General features: G+C 51.0%; 2 protein-coding genes across 5 annotated transcripts in view; one reads left to right on the top strand and one right to left on the bottom strand.

Annotated features, from left to right (window-relative positions):
* Positions 1–322: 322 nt before the first annotated feature.
* Positions 323–15,233, top strand: PARS2 (prolyl-tRNA synthetase 2, mitochondrial). Of its 3 annotated transcripts, none has more exons than XM_042951522.1 (4): positions 323–408; positions 3,035–3,124; positions 4,865–10,109; positions 14,026–15,233. In XM_042951522.1, coding segments are annotated over exons 2-3 (1,347 nt in total). In that variant the 5' UTR covers positions 323–408; positions 3,035–3,122; the 3' UTR covers positions 6,210–10,109; positions 14,026–15,233. The 3 variants fall into 3 exon arrangements, 2 of the variants coding, with proteins under 2 accessions (XP_042807456.1, XP_042807455.1); XM_042951521.1 differs by having other exon boundaries at positions 4,754–10,109; XR_006205917.1 differs by lacking the exon at positions 4,865–10,109.
* Positions 13,932–18,042, bottom strand: part of TTC4 (tetratricopeptide repeat domain 4) — a 30,978-nt gene continuing 26,867 nt past the window's right edge. The window contains exons 9-11 of one of the 2 annotated variants that reach the window (XM_042951523.1): positions 17,505–17,587; positions 15,012–15,105; positions 13,932–14,118 (exon numbers count right to left, since the gene is read on the bottom strand). In XM_042951523.1, the coding sequence (XP_042807457.1) occupies positions 14,044–14,118; positions 15,012–15,105; positions 17,505–17,587 (252 nt within the window). In that variant the 3' untranslated portion in view covers positions 13,932–14,043. Of the gene's footprint in view, positions 14,119–14,785; positions 15,106–17,504; positions 17,588–18,042 lie in introns of those variants that run through there. The other variant, XM_042951524.1, reaches the window with a different exon arrangement.

Genomic DNA, 18,042 nt, shown 5'->3' with positions numbered 1-18,042 from the left:
GCTAGCCTTTCCTTTCAGAGTGGGGTGGCCCCTGGCAGTGGGAGGGAACACCAAGCTCAAAACCCAGGCTTTTATCATAGAGTTACACCTCCCTACCTCCTAGAGGGCACTTCCGGAACAGCAGTTTATTCTTTGCTGCCCAAACCAATCTATGTGGAGGAGAGCCGGACTCTTTCTCCTTGGCTAAACTTCCGGAAAACCTCCACGTGCGTCTGGGGCGGGGGTTGGGGGTGGGGGCAGGCCCCGTGAGAGCGGCTTTGTGATTGGCAGGTAAGGCAGGAGGCGGGGCTTCGGGCGGACGTGCCCCTGGCGCAGGCGCGTTGGGCCGGCGTGGCCGTCGGGCCGGCGGTCTCGGCTGGGACTTCAGTTGTTTCTGCGCGGTTCTGCCTTCGGCTGGGACTTCGGTTGGTGAGTGTGGGGTGACAGAGGTTGGGCGGGGCGGGCGGTGAGAGGGCTGGGTCTCGGTTTTTGGACCTTGGTGGCCGTGCTTCCACGTGCATCCCGTCCTTGGTTTGGGGAGGGGTCGCTATCACCTGAACTCCGGGATAGTGTTTCCTCTGTTGTAAAATGAGGGCAGGACTTCCTCCTTTGTCTGCCTGGGGTCTTGTGAGTGCCCTGACGTTCCTAGAAGTGCCAGCCCTGGAGAGACCCTCTGGGATCACCGGGTGGCCCAGCCAACCTTCCCATTTTACGTATGGGGAAAGTGAGGCCCGGAGAGTGAAGTCGTTTGACCGAGGTCACCCAGCCAGTGAAGGCCGAGCCAGCACGTAGGACTGTCCCTGGGGTTCCATTGCTGCTTTATGCAGCACGGTCCGAGACGGAGACTGGAGATTGGAGGCGGGAACCTAAGCATGCCGGGTGTGCCCCTGCACTCCTCTGCTGTGTCGCTTGTCAGGTGGCCTCACATCTCTGAGCTCACCTCTTCTGTGAGTTGGACATAACGATAATAATGGCAAAACTATTATATACCAGGCAGTGTCGGCAGCACTTGAGGCCCAGCTTTCCTGATTGGATTGCGGGGCCATTGTGAGTTAACCTTAAAAGAGGCCTGTGCTCCAAAGATTGAGCCCCGCGCCTCTGTAAAAATTTGGTGAATGACTGAAGGACTCAGAGGCCCTTTGCTAGAGTCTGAGGTGCAGAATACATTAATTACTGTACTGCTTTAGAGGTACTGTCTGTAGATAACGCTGAAATTTTGAGATGATAAATAATTATTCTCCCGTCTGCGTAAGCTGAGGGGTCTGAGGACAGGCACACGATGGGAGTGAGGGCAGAGGGTTTAAGGCTCTTATTTAAACTATCCAGATAATTGTTTTATTGCGTCCGTCACTTAGCTTTTCATTTACTAATATATTTGATTAGTACACATAATTAACTCTTCAGTGTGATGCTAGGCCCTGAAGCCTGACAATGCAGAAAACATCACGAACTCCTCGTTTAATGGAGGAATAGGACCTGAAATATTGCTCAACTCCCAGTGCCTGGCACACAGCAGTTTCTCAGAAATAGCTTTGAAAATTATTCCAGTCCAGTAAACTGTAGAGCGTTGTGTGCAGTGGGAGCACAGAGAAGGAAGTGGTCATCTCTGAGGGTTTGGGAAGCTTCTTGTAATAGGTGAACCTTGAATGATGGAGTTGCTGGGGTGAAGCTGGCCAATTCCAGGAATGCTGAGCAGTCTGGGGCATGTTGGGGGAGTGGTAGGGTAAAAAGCTGGGAAGAGGTTTGTTGGGATCAAAATACAAAGAGGCTTCATGTAAACGGAAGTACCATTCCAAGAAAATGATGACGAGGAGCCATTAATGGGTTATAAGTCGGGGCATGATTGGATCAATTATCTTTTTAGCTGTAATATGGAGACCAGACAGACAGGGGTCAGGAGTCACTCAGTTCAGTCATTGGTGGACATTTATTGAGTATCCACTGTGTCCAGGCACCGTGCTGGATGCTGCGGATACAACTTGGAATAAGACAGACATGGTCACTGCCCGCCTGGAGTTTATTGTGCTTTTCCCAGTGTGGTCCCTGGTCTAACAGCATCAGCATCACCTGGAAACTTGTTAGAACGGCAGTTTCTCTGCGCACACCCCAGGCCTGCTGAATCAGAAAGTCTGGGGCTGAGGCCCCACGGTCAATGTTGTAACAAGCCCTCCAGGTGATTCTAATGCTCGACTTAAGTTTCACAACCACCTGGCTACCGTAATGGACCAAGAGGTTTTGAGAGGCCAACCCAGGGTAGAGGCAGCAAGAGCCAGAAAGGAGAGGGTGGACTTGAGAGGGAGGTCAGAGACGGACTCCTCTGCTTTAAGAGGAGTTAAGGATGAAGGAGTGTCTGGTGTGGGCCACTGGCTCGCGGTTTACCAGATGAGAACCATGTGTACTTGCCTCCAGAGCCCACACTTTTCCATTCAGTTGCATTAGGGCTCTGCGGCAGTGCCTGCCAACCTGTCTCAGGCCACGGGCCATGTGGGAGATGATAATATTTGTACTGTGCATGGGGGACATGGATGAGGCTGCTTGAGGTGGCAGGAGACCAGCTGGAGGACTCGAGGCCACTAGGACCTGGAAGGGGCCACCCAGGGGTTCCAGGCTCCCAGAGCCAAGAGGAGCCGGCAACCCATTGTCAGCAAACCACAGGGCAGCTCTGCTTCACGGGAGATGCCGAAAGGTAGGGCTGTCCCTGGACTTGGCAACATAAATCGAGAACCCTGAGGGGTGCCTGGGTGGCTCAGTCGGCTAAGCGCCCGACTTCGGCTCAGGTCATGATCTCACAGTTTGTGAGTTCAAGTCCCGCGTCAGGCTCTGTGCTGACAGCTCGGAGCCTGGAGCCTGCTTCACATTCTAGTCTCCCTCTCTCTCTGCTCCTCCCCTGCTCACGCTCAGTCTCTCTCTCTCTCCTTCAAAAATAAATAAAAACATTTAAAAAAAAAAAAAAAAAGAACCTTGAAAGAGTTCTGTGTGTTGACTCAGTAATTCCTTTCCTGAGAATCTCTCCCAAATGTACAACAAACAAACAAACGCCTTCTGTTCATTGTAGATTGTACATAACAGAGAAGATGACAGCTCCCTGATAGCAGGAGAATCGTTTCTGATCTACTCAGTGGAATGTTGTATTGCCATCAGGAATGTGAGTATTTTGTAACATCGTAGAGGAACACGTGTGCTCATTTAGTAGACAGCGTCTGGTAAAGCCCTGCTCCGTGCTGAGTGGTGGGCCAGTTAGATTTGGTCCTTGGCTGCATGGAACTGAGTGCCTGGGAGGAAGACAGCAGTCACTCCTGAGAGGGATTGGTGATCAGTCGGGACTGCTGTGGGAGACGCTGGCCTTTGGGACATGGGAGTGGGACATGGAAGGCATCCCAGAGGACAGGATGGTGATCCCGAGGCTGGGAGGATGAGTAGGTGTTGGTACGCAAAGGGCACAGTGTGTTTAAGAGTGGGTGTGGTGCGGCTAGAACACAGGGCGATTGGGGAGGCTAAGCTCCAGGGGGCCAGCAGCCAGCTCACAGGTGTGCCCAGAAGGTCAAAAGCTTGCACTTGATTCTGAGAGTAGCAGGAAGTTGTTGGAGGGCTTTAGGAAAGAAACACTGTTACCGTATGTGCTGGGACGTGTTCCCTGTGGCTGCAGCATGGAGCATGGATTGGAGGAAGGGGGGCATGGAAGTGGGGGGCCCAGTGCAGAGGCTGCTGCGGAGGCCCAGGGGAGAGATGGTGGTGGCCTGGATGGAGGCTCTGGAGGTGGGGAGAAGGGGCAGATTGAACAGCAAGCGAAGAGATAGGAATGACAAGGCCGAGAAGGTTGGTGAGGGGACAGAGTGGATGAACCCAGGCTTCTAGTTTGGGCAAAGGTGGCTTTTGGTGCCATTGTGAGTGATAGGCCACACTGAAGGGGGAGCAGTTTGGCGGCAGGGCAGTTGCGGGGTGGGGGGGGGGGGGGCGGAATACTGAGTTCCCTCTGTGGTGCTGAGTTTAGAGTATCCATGCAGCTCCTTCTCCAGGAGACTGTTGGATAGGGAGGTCTGAAGTGTGAGAGAGACAGACGGGGTACAGGTGTTGACTCAGAGTCGTGAGCGTGAGGCCTGACCAGAGAGTGCTCTGGCGGGGAGAGGCACAAGACACCTAAGGCAGGAGCCGGGTGGGGATGTGGGCAAAAGAGCAAGGCTGGCAAAAGGGACGAGGGCTTGTCAGCAGCAGTTGTCTCTGGGCCGAGGGATTAGACTTGATTTCCTTTTCTTTTTTGTTTCTGTTTTTTCCCAGTTCTCTGTTATAACTATAGTAAATATTGATTGCACTCATAGAATGTGCCAGATACTGTCCTAGTAACTTTTTATAACTCTTCTAAATTCCCATAAGAAACCTACAAGACAGGTCTTACTGTTTTCCCATCGTACAGATGAAGAAACTGAGCACAGAGGGGTTAAGTCACATGTCCCGAGCTACACAGGGTGCCGTCAGCAACAGCCTGCCTGGAATCCAGGCTGCCTGGTTCCACGGCTGTGCACTCCCCACGCAGTGGTGTCTCTCCACAATATGCTGTTGTATTTTTATAAATGGGAAAATAATTGTGTTTTTTTAAAATAGCAGTAGAGGTAAGAGAAGTAGGACTTGAATCTGCTAGAAAATTAGAGGTGAAAGGGTTTGCACCTGCAAAGTCAGTAGCTGGCTGAGAAGTCTGTGGGAGACGAGACCGAGCTGGCTCCGTCATGGCGTCGGAGCACAGTTAACGCTTATTTCTGCACGGCTCGTTTTCCTCCAGGCACAAGTGCTTCCCCGCACGGGGTGCCATGGAAGGGCTGCTGTCAAGATGCAGGGCACTGCCCGCCCTGACCACCTGCGGCCACCAGCTCTCTGGGTACGTTCCTCACAGGTTTTACCACTGTGGCCCAGAGAGAGGGAAGCGCTTGGTGCTGTCCCGCATGTTCCAGCCCCAGAACCTTCGGGAAGACCAGGTGCTCTCTCCTGAGGGCAGATCTGGCGACCTGAGCTGTAAGAGCCAGCGGCTGATGCTGCAGGTGGGTCTGATCCACCCGGCAAGCCCCGGCTGTTACCACCTCCTGCCTTATACCGTGCGTGCCATAGAGAAGCTCGAGCGGGTGATAGACCAGGAGATGCAGGCCATCGGGGGACAGAAGGTCAACATGCCTAGCCTCAGCCCAGCAGAGCTCTGGCGCGCCACCAAGCGGTGGGACTTGATGGGCAAGGAGCTGCTAAGACTTAGAGACAGACACGGCAAGGAATACTGCTTAGGACCAACTCACGAGGAAGCCATCACGGCCCTGGTCGCCTCCCAGCAGACACTGTCCTACAAGCAGCTTCCGTTCCTGCTGTACCAGGTGACAAGGAAGTTTCGGGACGAGCCCAGGCCCCGCTTTGGTCTTCTTCGCGGCCGGGAGTTTTACATGAAGGACATGTACACCTTCGACTCTTCCCCAGAGGCCGCCCTGGAGACCTACGGCCTGGTGTGCGGGGCCTACAGCAGCCTGTTCCACAGGCTGGGGCTGCAGTGCGTCAGGGTCCAGGCGGACGTGGGCAGCATCGGGGGCACCACGTCTCACGAGTTCCAGCTGCCGGCCGAGGTCGGGGAGGACCGGTTTGCGGTCTGTCCCGGCTGCGGCTTCTCGGCCAACACAGAGATGCTGCACTCGTCGCAGACCAGCTGCCCTGCTTGCCGGGGACCACTGACCGAAAGCAGAGGCATCGAGGTGGGGCACACGTTTTACCTGGGCACCAAGTACTCCTCCATTTTCAGTGCCCAGTTTACCAACGCCCACGGCAAACTGTGCCTGGCCGAGATGGGCTGCTACGGCCTGGGTGTGACGCGGATACTGGCTGCCGGCATTGAGGTGCTGTCCACCGAAGACTCTGTTCGCTGGCCCAGCCTCCTCGCGCCTTACCACGTGTGCCTCATCCCCCCGAAGAAGGGCAGTAGGGAGGAGGCGGCCACCGAGCTCACGGGCAGCCTGTACGACCTCATCACGGAGGCAGTGCCGCAGCTTCGTGGTGAGGTCCTGCTCGATGACAGGACCCATCTGACCATTGGAAACAGACTGAAAGATGCCAACAAGTTTGGGTACCCCTTTGTGATCATCGCCGGCAAGAGGGCCCTGGAGGACCCTGCCCATTTTGAAGTCCGGTGCCAGAACACTGGTAAGGTGGTCTTCCTCACCAGAGAAGGAGTCACGGAATTTCTGAGCCAAGTGCAGGTCGTCTGAATACCCCCGAGCCACCCCCACCCCATCTCGCAGCCTTAGTGTTCATTCGGATGGTCTTTTCCTACACTCCTTCCCAGGGCCGGCCTCTCCAGGTACAAGGCAGCTCGTGGCAGGGGGAGCATGTTAGGGAAACCGACTTTTATCCAGTCCTTTGTTCCTACTCTTTGTATTTGAAGTTGGTGATTCCATTCTCTGGACTGGCAGTGTTGCCACATAGCATTCCTCTTATATTCCATTGTGGAGGCTTGTGGGTTAGGGGGCAGAGGGGCAAGAGAGAGCCGCTCATCCTGACCCTCAGGCGAGTCGCTTCCCTTCTCTGCCGAGTTTCCCGTGTGGAGGATGCGAGTGGCCCATGGACAAGGCCCTCCTGGCTCCAGCAGTCTGACCCCTCCTGGTGCCTCTTGCCGTGTTTGGTCTAGAGAGCAGTCCCACTGGCCCTCCCCCACTTGGTCATGTCCCCTTCCCTGCTGGGGCCTCAGTTTCCCCATCTGTGACATGAGAAAATGGAACTAGATCTGTAAAATTCTTAAGCTGTCACTGGGTGGTTCCAAAGAGGTTCACGGTGGGCAAATCTGGGTCCTCTGATCCCCTGTAGTCTAAGCTACACAGATAATTGATAGAATTAACTAATGGCCCAAAACCACCTCCAGAGACCTGGCTCTTTTGGGGTGGCTTAGTGTGGAGTTGGTGTTATATTGATTGAATAAAGTCAAGCTACTGGGATGAGCCTTGCATAGTAACTTGGAACAGTGGTAATGCCTGCCGTTTTAACAGCAGCAGCTTCCTACCTGACACTCTTCTTTCCTTTTTTATCCTACTATTTCTACAGTTCACTCAAAAACAAAACAAAACCCACCTCTGAAGGCTGGGAATATGTTTTAAACCATTTCTCCCCCAAATGTAGGGATAGCAGGCTTCAGGTACCATGGTGAACTTGTCTTGGGTCCAGAGTTGGGTCCTAGTGCCGCACCAGGGGTGCATATTAAGGTCTCTGCCCATAATCTGTGGAAACTGGGAGCAGGCTTGAGCCACAGAGCAGTGCCACCTGCTTTCACTTCTCCTGCTCATCAGATTATGGTCTCCACACGTCCAAAGCTAACAAGATTCTGTCACAGTCAAGCTCAGGGCCGCCACCTCTGGAAGTGTTTTGCCCTCTGCCTCCCCCACGCTCTCCCATTCAGCGTTGATTCTTGTTTGGAGCACACACAGCTCATTGTTCGTGCACCCCCCTCTCTTGGTTGACAGTCACCTCCCCAAGGTCATGGTCCTGGGCTGATTCCCAGTGTAGCACACTTCTTGGCCAGTTGTCCCACCTGCCAAACAGCTCCCAGCAGTGTGTTCCTGCTGCTGCTGTCACTGCTCAAGTAACCCACGCCCCAGCACACACCATCAGGTCTCCTCATTAACATTCATGCCAAGCCCTGATGACCCCCAGGCCAGGAGATGTGTATTCTGAGAGCAGACCTAGAAAGGCTGGATTAGAAGTTAGGGGACTTTACCCTTGGCTGCACTTTGGAATTACCTAGGTCCCACCCGGAAAAGTTCTGGTTAGAGTCTGGGGTACGGCCTGGGCATCCTGCATTTGAAAGCTCCATAGATGCGCTCCATAGATGCACGAAGTCGATTCAGGGTTCCCAGTGTACTTATGGGCAGCCACCATCTCTGAGCCACTGTGCAGCTGAGCATTTCTTAGAGTAATTTCCTGTGTGCGCTGTCAGACTGACTCTGCTTTTAATGGTCTGGTCATTTATTTGTTAAGGGCCTGCCATGCACCGGTATGCTGTGAGGCACTTTTATATACCATTTGCACACCAAAAACTGTGCAGGGTGGATGCTGTTCTCCTTTTACCGATGATGAACCTGAAGCTTCATCTTTTAAGTGTCAGAGCTAGAATCTGAATATTGACCAAAACCTATGCCATTCCTGCTATAACTGCATGGCCTCTGCCTAGACGAAAGTGATTTCAGTAAATAAAACTGAATTCTTTATGCCTTTCTAATCCAGTTAGCCTAAAATAGATGAGAAATTAGAATCTGTGTGAATGGGTGCTTAATTTTTTTAAATTTCTTATTGAAGTACAGTTGATACACAATGTGACACTGGTTTGAAGTGAACAGCATAGCGATTCAGTAACTACACATTAAGCTGTGCTCACAAGTGTAGCTACCGTCTGTCACCATGCAACACTGTTACAATACCACTGACTGTATTCCCTGTGCCGTACCTTTCATCCCTGTGTCTTATTCACTCCACAACTAGAAGCCTGTACCTCCCACTCCTTTTTTTTAATTTAAATTTGTGCTCCATAAACTGGTTTATGTAAGGCTAGCCTAATACAAGCACTCTTAAAAACCAGAGTCCAGGAGGAGAGAACCAATTAACTTTTAAATTCTTCATAAATGTTCGAGTTATTTGAGGAGGACACAGAATCATGGAAGTTTCGAACAGGAGGACTTGGAGCCCGCCTGTCCACCTCTCATTTCACAGAAGGGAAGCAGGCCCAGACTGGGCGTTCACCTGTCACACACCATCTGACAGCAGTACACCTGATTGCAGGCCGAGTGCTGTGTCCCCTGAATTAGGCTACCTCCAGTCGATCTTGTTGCATCAAGAATGGTCTGGCTGGATCACCGTTTGAGCTATAGAAGCCTTGTAGCTGCGAAACAGGTACCGTCCTCTGTTTTCCAAGGGAGATGAATCCAGGGAGAACAGTGATTTGCTCAAGGGCAAGCTGACCTGACACCTAGGTGTCCTCCTGATTACTAAGCCACCATGTCTTGGAAGAAGCCAGGGGCGGTATGATACGGGGGGAAGATCAGAACCTTGAAGAGACATAATCCTAGATCCAGCACTTACCAGGGATGTGACCTTAAGACAAATTACTCGCCTTTTCTGCTTCTCAGCTTCTTCATCCCTAAGATGTGCTCATGGCCATGCCCCTCTCAGGGTGGCCTGCGGTTGGCTGAGCGTATTACTTACGTGAAATGCTTAACCCTGTGCTCTCAGCAAGCACTTCCTTCACACCAGACAACTTGGGAAATGCCACCATTGGGAGCTCAAGTTCTGCTGTTAACTTGTCTCAAGACCTGGATCTTGTTTTCTTGATCTGATGCTTTACAACCTTCCTGGGGAGTGCCACGGGCAGGACTTCAGTGATGCCTGTGGAATGACTCCATCTCCTTAGAGAAAAGACCACTATTCTCACACTGTGTACCTTACTGTCTCTTTTCTGAACCTGCCAATGTTACTTCTTGCCATAAACTGGTGAAATGGAGATGCTGGCAAAATAACAGGTACAGGATGTATTATCATTGTTCATTCCTTGGGGAGATCTAGAAGCAACTGGCTGGGAAATATTTAGCAGAGTTAATACTTGGGGACAAAAGCTGGTGCATAACAAAACCATTGTGTAAATCAAGCTTAGAATGTAAATCAAGGGCCCCATTAATACCCTGTTTTCATGGAAGAAACACCTGCTGGGCTATCAATAAAGATGCTTTGTAGAAATCTGTTGAAACTCATTTCTTTAACTACCTGAGTGCCACAAAGAACTTCACAGAGTTCCCACCATCCATTTCTACACCAAGATTCCAGAATGCTTTTTAGAATGGATTGTTATGCATCCAAGGGCGTGTAAGGCTTTGTTTTAGAGTTAGGAGAAGTTTGATAATGTGGAAAATGGGAAACTTTTTTTTGATGTTAGTGCAAACTTAGGGTATACTTGAAAAAAATCAAGGTATTGCTCTTAAAATAATGACTTACATCATAGTGACCCACACTAGAGACTGTGGAGTCAGACTGCCTAGGCCACTTGATAGCTATATGACCCTGTGCAAGGTGCTTCCTGTGCTTCTGCAGTAAAACAGGGACAGCAGTGCCTGGCTCACAGCAGGTGCTGGGTAAGTGGCAGCGGCCTTTACACTTGGCCAGTTAGCCCTCTGCACGTAGTAGGTGGGTGGATGGTGCACGTGGGCCAACAGAGGGGGGTGGCACCTTTAGGGTCCCCCTGATCAGGCACCGCTTTGGTGCAGGGATGGTCGGTGTTCACTCCTGTTGAGCCAGCAGCTCTGAAGGGTGATGAGCTTCCATAGTTAACAGCCTAATTGCCCTTGGCTAAATAGAACTCTGTAGGGCTAGGAGAGCGAGGAGGAAGCACTTGTTAATGGTGACTGAGAACACGCCGTTTGCAAGGAAGAATTTGTTGCCCAGCCTCCCTCAGAAAGCTCGAGGGCTGACCGGAACCCTACTGGCAGGGTGTCAGGTGTTGTGGGGAGTCAGCTGTGGGCTCTGGCAGTCTGGCTCTGGGGAGACTGGACTCTTTTGCCCAGGCAGACAGGCTGGGGACATTGCAGGACAGTGAATGCCAAGACTTTGTGACAACATTGGAGTGAACAGGCAAAGGGCTGCTGGGTCTAGTGCCAACTCCTGCAAGGCAGAGGCCCAGTCTTACTGCTGCGGATGTATCCTGAAGGGCTTAGGGAAGTTGTGAATTCAAGTTCTGGCTCTACTTCTCGCTAGCTAGCTAACACTGGGCAGGTTACCCTCTCTGTGCCGGTTTTCTTGTCAGTAAAATGGTTCTGTAAACTACTTGCCCCCTGGAAGTGTCAGGAGTGAGCAAGTCAGCCCACACGAAGCACCCTAGAACACTGTCTGGCATATCCTAAGTGCTCAGTAGATGGCAGCTGTTACTAGTGAGCCAGGCCACTTATGCACTCCCCCTGGAATATGCCAGGATTGCTTGAGGGGTCCTTCCAACTCCCACTCCCCACCCTTCCCTGTCCCTTCCCCAACCTCATGGCCCATATCCATCTTGTGTGGTGGCTTCCCCCCCAGTCTGTTTAGAATTTATCACCCCTTCCTCTGTGCCATCAGTCAGTAACTATTTGTTGTGTATCTGCTGTGTGCTGTGCTAGGTGCTGGCGGTACAAAAGTGTACAGTTCACGGCCCCGGACTCAGTTTACAAAGATGTGGGAGGAACTATCCAGTAAGTGGGCAATTACAATGCAGTGTGACAAGTGTGGTAATAGTACAGGTGCCGTGGGACATGTGAGATAGGCGGCCAGGAGGGCATCCTGGAGGTGGCAGCCAGGCCTGAGTAAAGATTAGAAAAGACAGAAAAGGAACAATTGGGGGTGGAGGCAAGGGTAGAAGTGAGAGTAAGAATTCTCCAGGCAGAGGGAGCAGAATGTGCAAAGGTCCAAAGCTAAGAGCGTGGCATGATTAGAGAATAAAAGAAATAAGTGGCACAGATTGAGCACTTAGTTTGAGGCAAGCTCTGTTCATGTGCATCACATAGAATAATTCACATAATCCTTACAGCTCCTGTGTGAGGTAGGTGCTATTATGCTATACGTGTTGCACGTGAGGAAACTGAGGCACAGTGCCCAAGGAGGTGCCTGAGGCCACCAGCTAGTGTGTTGCAGGGCTGGAATTGGCAGGCAGGCAGCCTGGGTCCAGAGGTAATACTTAAGCCACGGCACTGTCCTGCCCCATAGCTTAACTGTGTCCAGGATGGCTGGGCTAAGGCAGTTGGAAAGAGGAAGCCACAGAAGTGGTTGGGGCCAGATTCTGAAGAGCACTGAGTGCCACACCAAGAGTGTTTATGAGGGAATGGGGAGCTGCTGAGGGCTCTGAGCAGGGGTGAGGACTTGCTTGTTGTGGCTGTATTTCTCTTCCTTGGAGCAGTTTCCAGTCCAGGGTTAGACTTGTAACATCTACTCAACAGCGTGATCTTGAGGGCAGAGGCTGCCTGATGCACTTGGGCCTCGATGCCCTGTCCTTGGTTGGTGCCAGTTAGGTTCAGTGTTTGTAAACAGAATAAAAGGAACAAGGAAGAGGAGGCAGGTGGGCTCTGGAGTGAGATGCTTGGGTTCAAATCCTGGCTCTGACAGTCACTAGTAGTGAGACCGTGTGCCCCCACCTCCTTTATAAACTTGGGATCATTTTATATCATTTATAAAATCGGGACCTGAGAGTGTGGCTGTCATAATGAAGAGAAAGCAGGTTTGCACAGCGCCAGAATGCTGTTGACAGCCACAATTCCTCCCCATTCCCTGCCTGCCCTTGTGTACCTGCCAGCAGTGTTTCAGGGGTGGCTTAAAGGGGCCTTGCCCCACCCCCAGGTTCTCCAGCTGCCACCCCAAATCAACAGAGGTAACCACACAGAAGTCTGGCGGTCCCACCTGTGTCCCTGGTCCTGTGATGAGGTGGTGCCCCTGGGTGGTGGGAAAGGCTCTGCCTCAAATCAGGGATGTGAAGAATGCTGATGCCTTGGCCTTGCCCATTCCTTCCCTCTGGGCCTCTTCATCTGTAAAATAAGGTGGTCCCATGGTTGAGTCTTTGAGGGAGCTCTGACTGGGATGGAGTCCCAGGTAGGGACAGGCGGCCGTGAGGCAGAGGGTGAGGGCCAGGCCACATGTCCCGTGGGACCCAGCTGCGTGAGTGGAGGAGGGGGTCAGGGGCTCATGCCAGGCCAGTGGGGCCCCTGCTCCTAACCGTAGCCAACTCTAGTCCTAGCCTCCATGCTCCATTCCTAAGTTTGTGCTCTATCCACTCCCTGGAGACCAAAGAGGACGGCAGAGGTCAGAAGGGGCAGAGCCCACGGGCTGGGGAGGCCAGAAGCCTTCTTGGAGGGGGTGTAAGGTGTGTACATGGGCTTGAGCCTGGGAATGCCGATGTTTGCATATGTATAGATGGGGCCTCAGAACAGGACTCTGGTTTTATTTTTTTGCTCATCATTTCCTTCACTCGTTTATTTATCCACTTCACGCACATGGAGCTCTCGGTGTGTCACACTCACTGTGTGTCAGGCCTGGGCACTAAGACAAATCCCCATCTGGCCTCTGCCCATTGAGAGTGTGCCTTCTGAAAGTTTTAGTGCAGTGCTTCTCAAACTCGGCATTATTGATAGTTTGGGCCAGATAACTTTTGTTGTGGGGGCTGTCCTATGTACTGTAGAATGTTTTTAGCAGTATCCCACCAAGTTGTGACAACCAAAACTGTCTCTAGACATTGGCAGGTACCCCTGGGGTGCAGGTCACCCCTGCTGAGAATCACTGGTCTAATGTTACCAATCTGCACACAGGTGGCACAGATAAGCCTGTGAGGTGGGTACAGTGACTCATGTTACAGATGGAGGCTCCAAGCACAATCCCTTCCTCCCAGGCACAGCAAGTCAGCAGCCACCAGGACCCTAGCTGTGGTCTGTCTGCCAAGCTAAGTCGCTTTCCTCCCTTTTCTGCTTCTCCCACTCACCCTAGCTGGATGGAGGGGCAGGGCCTAAAGAGAAGGCAGCCAGAAGCTGGCTGATGACTGGGCCCACCAGGAGCCTGAAGAAAGGGCTGGGTGGTGGGGATGACAGTCATGGAACTTCGTTTCTCAGGAGTGTCCAGAAGGGAGCAGGGAAAGCAGTCTGTGAGTGAAGATGAGTGAGGTGGCACACGGGGGCCTGTTCTACCCCAGGACAGGGAGGTTGCTGCTCCACAGAAGCCTGCAGTGCCCGCTAGGGTTGCTGTTAGGCCTCTTGCACAGTGCTGACTTAGGCAGTGGGGGAGAGAATGGCCTCTGTGTGGCCTGAGCTAGGCTTAGGGTGGAGACTGGACTTCTGCTTCCCAGCCACAAGCAGTCACCTGCACCTGGAAGGAAGGCTACATGGTTCTTTGTAAAAAATTGCCCTTCAAAGATGATGAAGCACACGGCACAAAACCTCAAATTACTCGATTTTGAGGACAGCAGCAGGTTTCAGTTTAATGATGTATTATTTAGCTTTGCTATAGTAACAAACTGCTTACTACTACAACAACATTTATTTCTAGTTCACGTCACAATCGACTCTACAGGCCAGTTGCTTCAGCTCTGCTCCACGTGTCTTGCCATTCTGGTACCCAGGCTGATGGAAGAGCCCCTACCTGGGAAATATGTTCACGACAGAAGGAAAAGCACATGAACTTACCAACCTTCTGTCTGGACACGTCCACCCACATCCCTCTGCATCCCCTGGTGGGTGGAGTAGGTACTGCAAGACATCACAGGGCTGCAGGTGAGGCCACGTACTACCCTCTAGGGAGCAGGAGGCAAATGGCTATAGACAAACATACAACCTATGACAATGACTCATCTGCAAAGATTTTTAAGAGGCGCAAAATCCTAAAATGTGAACACTGAAGGGGAACAAGTCTGTCACAGTTCTCCCTACCATACAGGTTAGAAAAACTGGTCAACTTTTTAGGGGTTTTGGACCCATTTATAGGTCTTCACAGGTGCAGAAACAGGAACTGGCTTTCCTGACCCCATCTCACTCCAAGGGTCTACCGTCCCCATACAGCAAGCCTCTCTGCTCATGAAATACCTGCAGGCCGGAGTCTCTAAGCTTGAATGCCTTAAAATTACTCGCGTGGTTTGAGAGAGAGCTTCTCTGAGGCTGCCAACACCACTAAGGTCCAGAACCATGGCACTAGATCCTGAGCCTGTGTCTACAGGTCAGTACTTGCTCAGGTCAGTTCCTGTGGTAATGGTAAGATGGTCCCTTCAGGGAATGGAGGCTGATGGTAACACAGCTCACAGTGACTCCAAGGATGCCATGACCAAGGTACAATTTTGAATCAACAGGGGAGAGTAGAGACCAGCTGGAACTTGGCACTGAGCAAAGAGGATGTAGTTCAGGGAAGTCAGCAGCTCTTCCCCCACCATGATGCATGGAAGGACTGTCCCCAGGGTGGCAGAAATGAAGTGTTGGGTTCAGATGATTCCAGGCAGAGGAGAGTGAGGGATGAGATCCAGGGGCCTGGCTCAGTCACTTTACCTGATGCACCTTTTTCCCCCGGACGTAATTCTTACAAAAACCAGAGGCTCCTACACAGACCAAAAATGCTGGTATCAGGGCTTTTACAAAGTACCTGCAGTGAACACAACAAAAGAGAGGGGTTAATTGAATTGCAATCTTAATCATCCATGTACCTTCCCAACAACATTCAAGGTGAACCTTTGGGTGTGAGTCAACATTAAAATGCAAGTTTAGCACATTTATTCGTTTGGTTGTTTACATATCTGGCAAATTAGCATGACCCTCTCCCTCTTACAACCTAGCCAGAACCTTTGGACCAGTCCTCTAGCATCATGAACGCCTGTAGCTAAACATCAAATAAGACTATAAGAGCAAACTTTCATTCATTCAAATTCATTCATTCACTCACTCAAGTGTGTGCCCAGGGTAAGTTGGGCTCTGTGCTGAAATGAGATTAGAAAACAAGGGGCACCTAGGTGGCTCAGTCAGCTGAGCGTCTGACTCTTGATTTCAGCTCAGGGCATCAGGCTCTGCACTAACAGCACAGAGCCTGCTTGGGATTCTCTCTCCCTGCCCGGCCTCATGCTCTCTGTCTCGAAATAGTCAAAAACAAAACCATCCCATGCTCAAGTCCTGAAGGGACATAGAGAAATAATTAATGACAGCAAGACAATCACAGAAGCATCTGTGAGATACAGCATTAGCCCAAAGGGCATGATGCCCTCTATAGGAAAGGGGAATCAGGAAAAGCTTCCTGGAAGATGCTGTGTCCATGTGTACTTTAATTTAGAAAAGGGGTAGTAGTGATGGGACATGGGGGAGCAAACGTCAGGAGGTGCAGGTCACCAGAGCATTTGCTGTTGTTGGGGCATAAAGCAAGCAGAGTGGGGCAGGTTAGAGAGGTGGGCAAGGCCTCGGCCTCCCAGACTGAGGGGTATTAGCATTACCCAATGTGCTTGGATCTGGACAGAGGGGTCTATATATTTTGGCTCACCCGGTTCAACGTCTGAAATTACCCAAAACCTATCCTGGGTAGCCTCTTGCCTATGCCAATCATTTAAAAAGTAAACATTTCCAACAGCATTTACATTTTCTAAGAAGCATGAGATTGGCTTTCCTTTACAGATCTGCTTTGTTTAGCTTTTTTGGAGATGGGGAGAGAGCAGACCTCAGGCCTTTAAAGAAATGTGGTAATGGGCACCTGGGTAGGTCAGTCATTTAAGCATCCAACTCTATCTCAGCTCTGGTCTTGATCTCAGGGTCGTGAGTTCAAGCCCCGCACTCCATGCTAAGTGTGAAGCCCATTTAAAGAAATTTGTGGTAGTAATTTGCTAATAATGGAAAAAAGGAATAGCTCAAAAATTGTCTATGGATTGGAAGAGGGATTTAACACCAAAAAACAAAAATAAAAACAAAAACACCACTTGCCAAGAGAAGTCATATCATTATCTGAAGAAATCTTCACCTGCCAAACCAAAGCAGAAACATCAAGACCAGCTAGATCCCCACTACTGAGTTAGTCACCACATTACCAATTCTTATCCAGTTTGCCTCTGAAATCTCTCTACAATCCACCCCTTACCTCCTGCCTCACCATCAAATAGTACATATGATCTGTACGCTACTCTGTTTTACCTAAACATCCCCTGTGGCTCCATACACCACCACGATCAGGATAAAGTATGCTCTGGAACAGAGCATTCAAGGCCTTCGTGCATGGCTCCAACCCAGCTTTCCAGCCTCTTTCTCAGCACACCCAACCACCCTCATGTCCAACACAGTGGGCTTCTTTAGCCTAAATGCAAGACATTTGCTTTGCTCAAAGCTTAGGGAAAAATAGTCCAAGAGTCAACTCTGAAATCTACCCAGGGGATTCCCTCATAGTCCAGAACACCCTAAAGCTGAACAAACAGAAGCCAAATCCAACTGGCTGCCACAGCTACTAACAAAGACGCACTTACAACAAGACTGCCCTTTACAGTTTACAAAACTACTGTGACTCCTACTCTCTTGCTGGCTCTCAAGTACCTGAGACAAATGTAGGCAAGAATTATCAGCCCCAATCTAAAGATGAGGAAACCTCCTCAGGGAGGAAGTATGTGCTTACAGTCCCACAGCTCGAAAATGATGGTGTCTTGACTTGAAGAACCAATGTTCTTTTCCATATAACAGTATCAGGGGACACAGGCACAATTAGGAAAAGAGCGCCAACCCTGCTGTTTTCAGGTACAAAAGCCAGGCAGCTTGTCCCTTCTCAGACCAGCACCATTCGCTTCTCCCAGTCTGAGGGTGTCCTGGCTGCAGTGTAATGAGCAGAGTCACACTGAAGCCTATTTGGCCAATGACCTGAACCAGTCTCCATGGCTGCCATCTCAGTTTTATGTCCAGGGCAGTAGGGAAAGCAGTACAAGGCAATTAATTAGTCAGCAGTGCAATGAGAACCTGGCTGTATCCCTGGGATGGTGCCTAAGCTCCTTCCCTGGTCTACTCAGCCTCATGAAGGTGGCTCACCTGGGGTGCTGCAGCACGTGCAACAGGGTGCTCTTGAGAGGAACCCGGTAGAGTTCTGTCCCACCATCATCCTCAAAGTAGATCTGCAAAGAAGAATAAAGGTGCAGGAATCAGACACAGAGGGCCTCAGCAACACTAGACATGTTGAGGCCAAGTCTAGTGAAAAGCTAAAGAGAAGGCAACTGTTATTAGTTGAATGGCTCTTCTATAGAGTTGTGGAATGTAAAGCACTCAGTCTTTGCCCATAACACCGAGAAAGATATTACCGGATCCACTTTTTTCCAAAGACAGAACCAAGGATCAGGGGAGAAAAATGATTCATTAACAACACTCAGCTAGTAAACAAAGAAACCAAGATTCAAGGCCAGGCCTGTGAGCCTTTGCTTCCCTAGCAATCAGTCCTAGACCTCTTAGATGTGGGGGGAAAAAGGCACAGTAGCCCAAAGCAGGGGAACAGCCCGAGGAGGATGAGGAGGATGAGAAGGATGTCCACACGGGACGGCCCTGTGCAGGTGTCAAAGCCCACAGAGGGTGAGGA

This window comes from Panthera leo, chromosome C1 (genome assembly GCF_018350215.1).
Source record: "Panthera leo isolate Ple1 chromosome C1, P.leo_Ple1_pat1.1, whole genome shotgun sequence".
NCBI classification, from domain to species: Eukaryota; Metazoa; Chordata; class Mammalia; order Carnivora; family Felidae; genus Panthera; species Panthera leo.
This window is presented reverse-complemented; position numbering and strand designations above follow the sequence as displayed.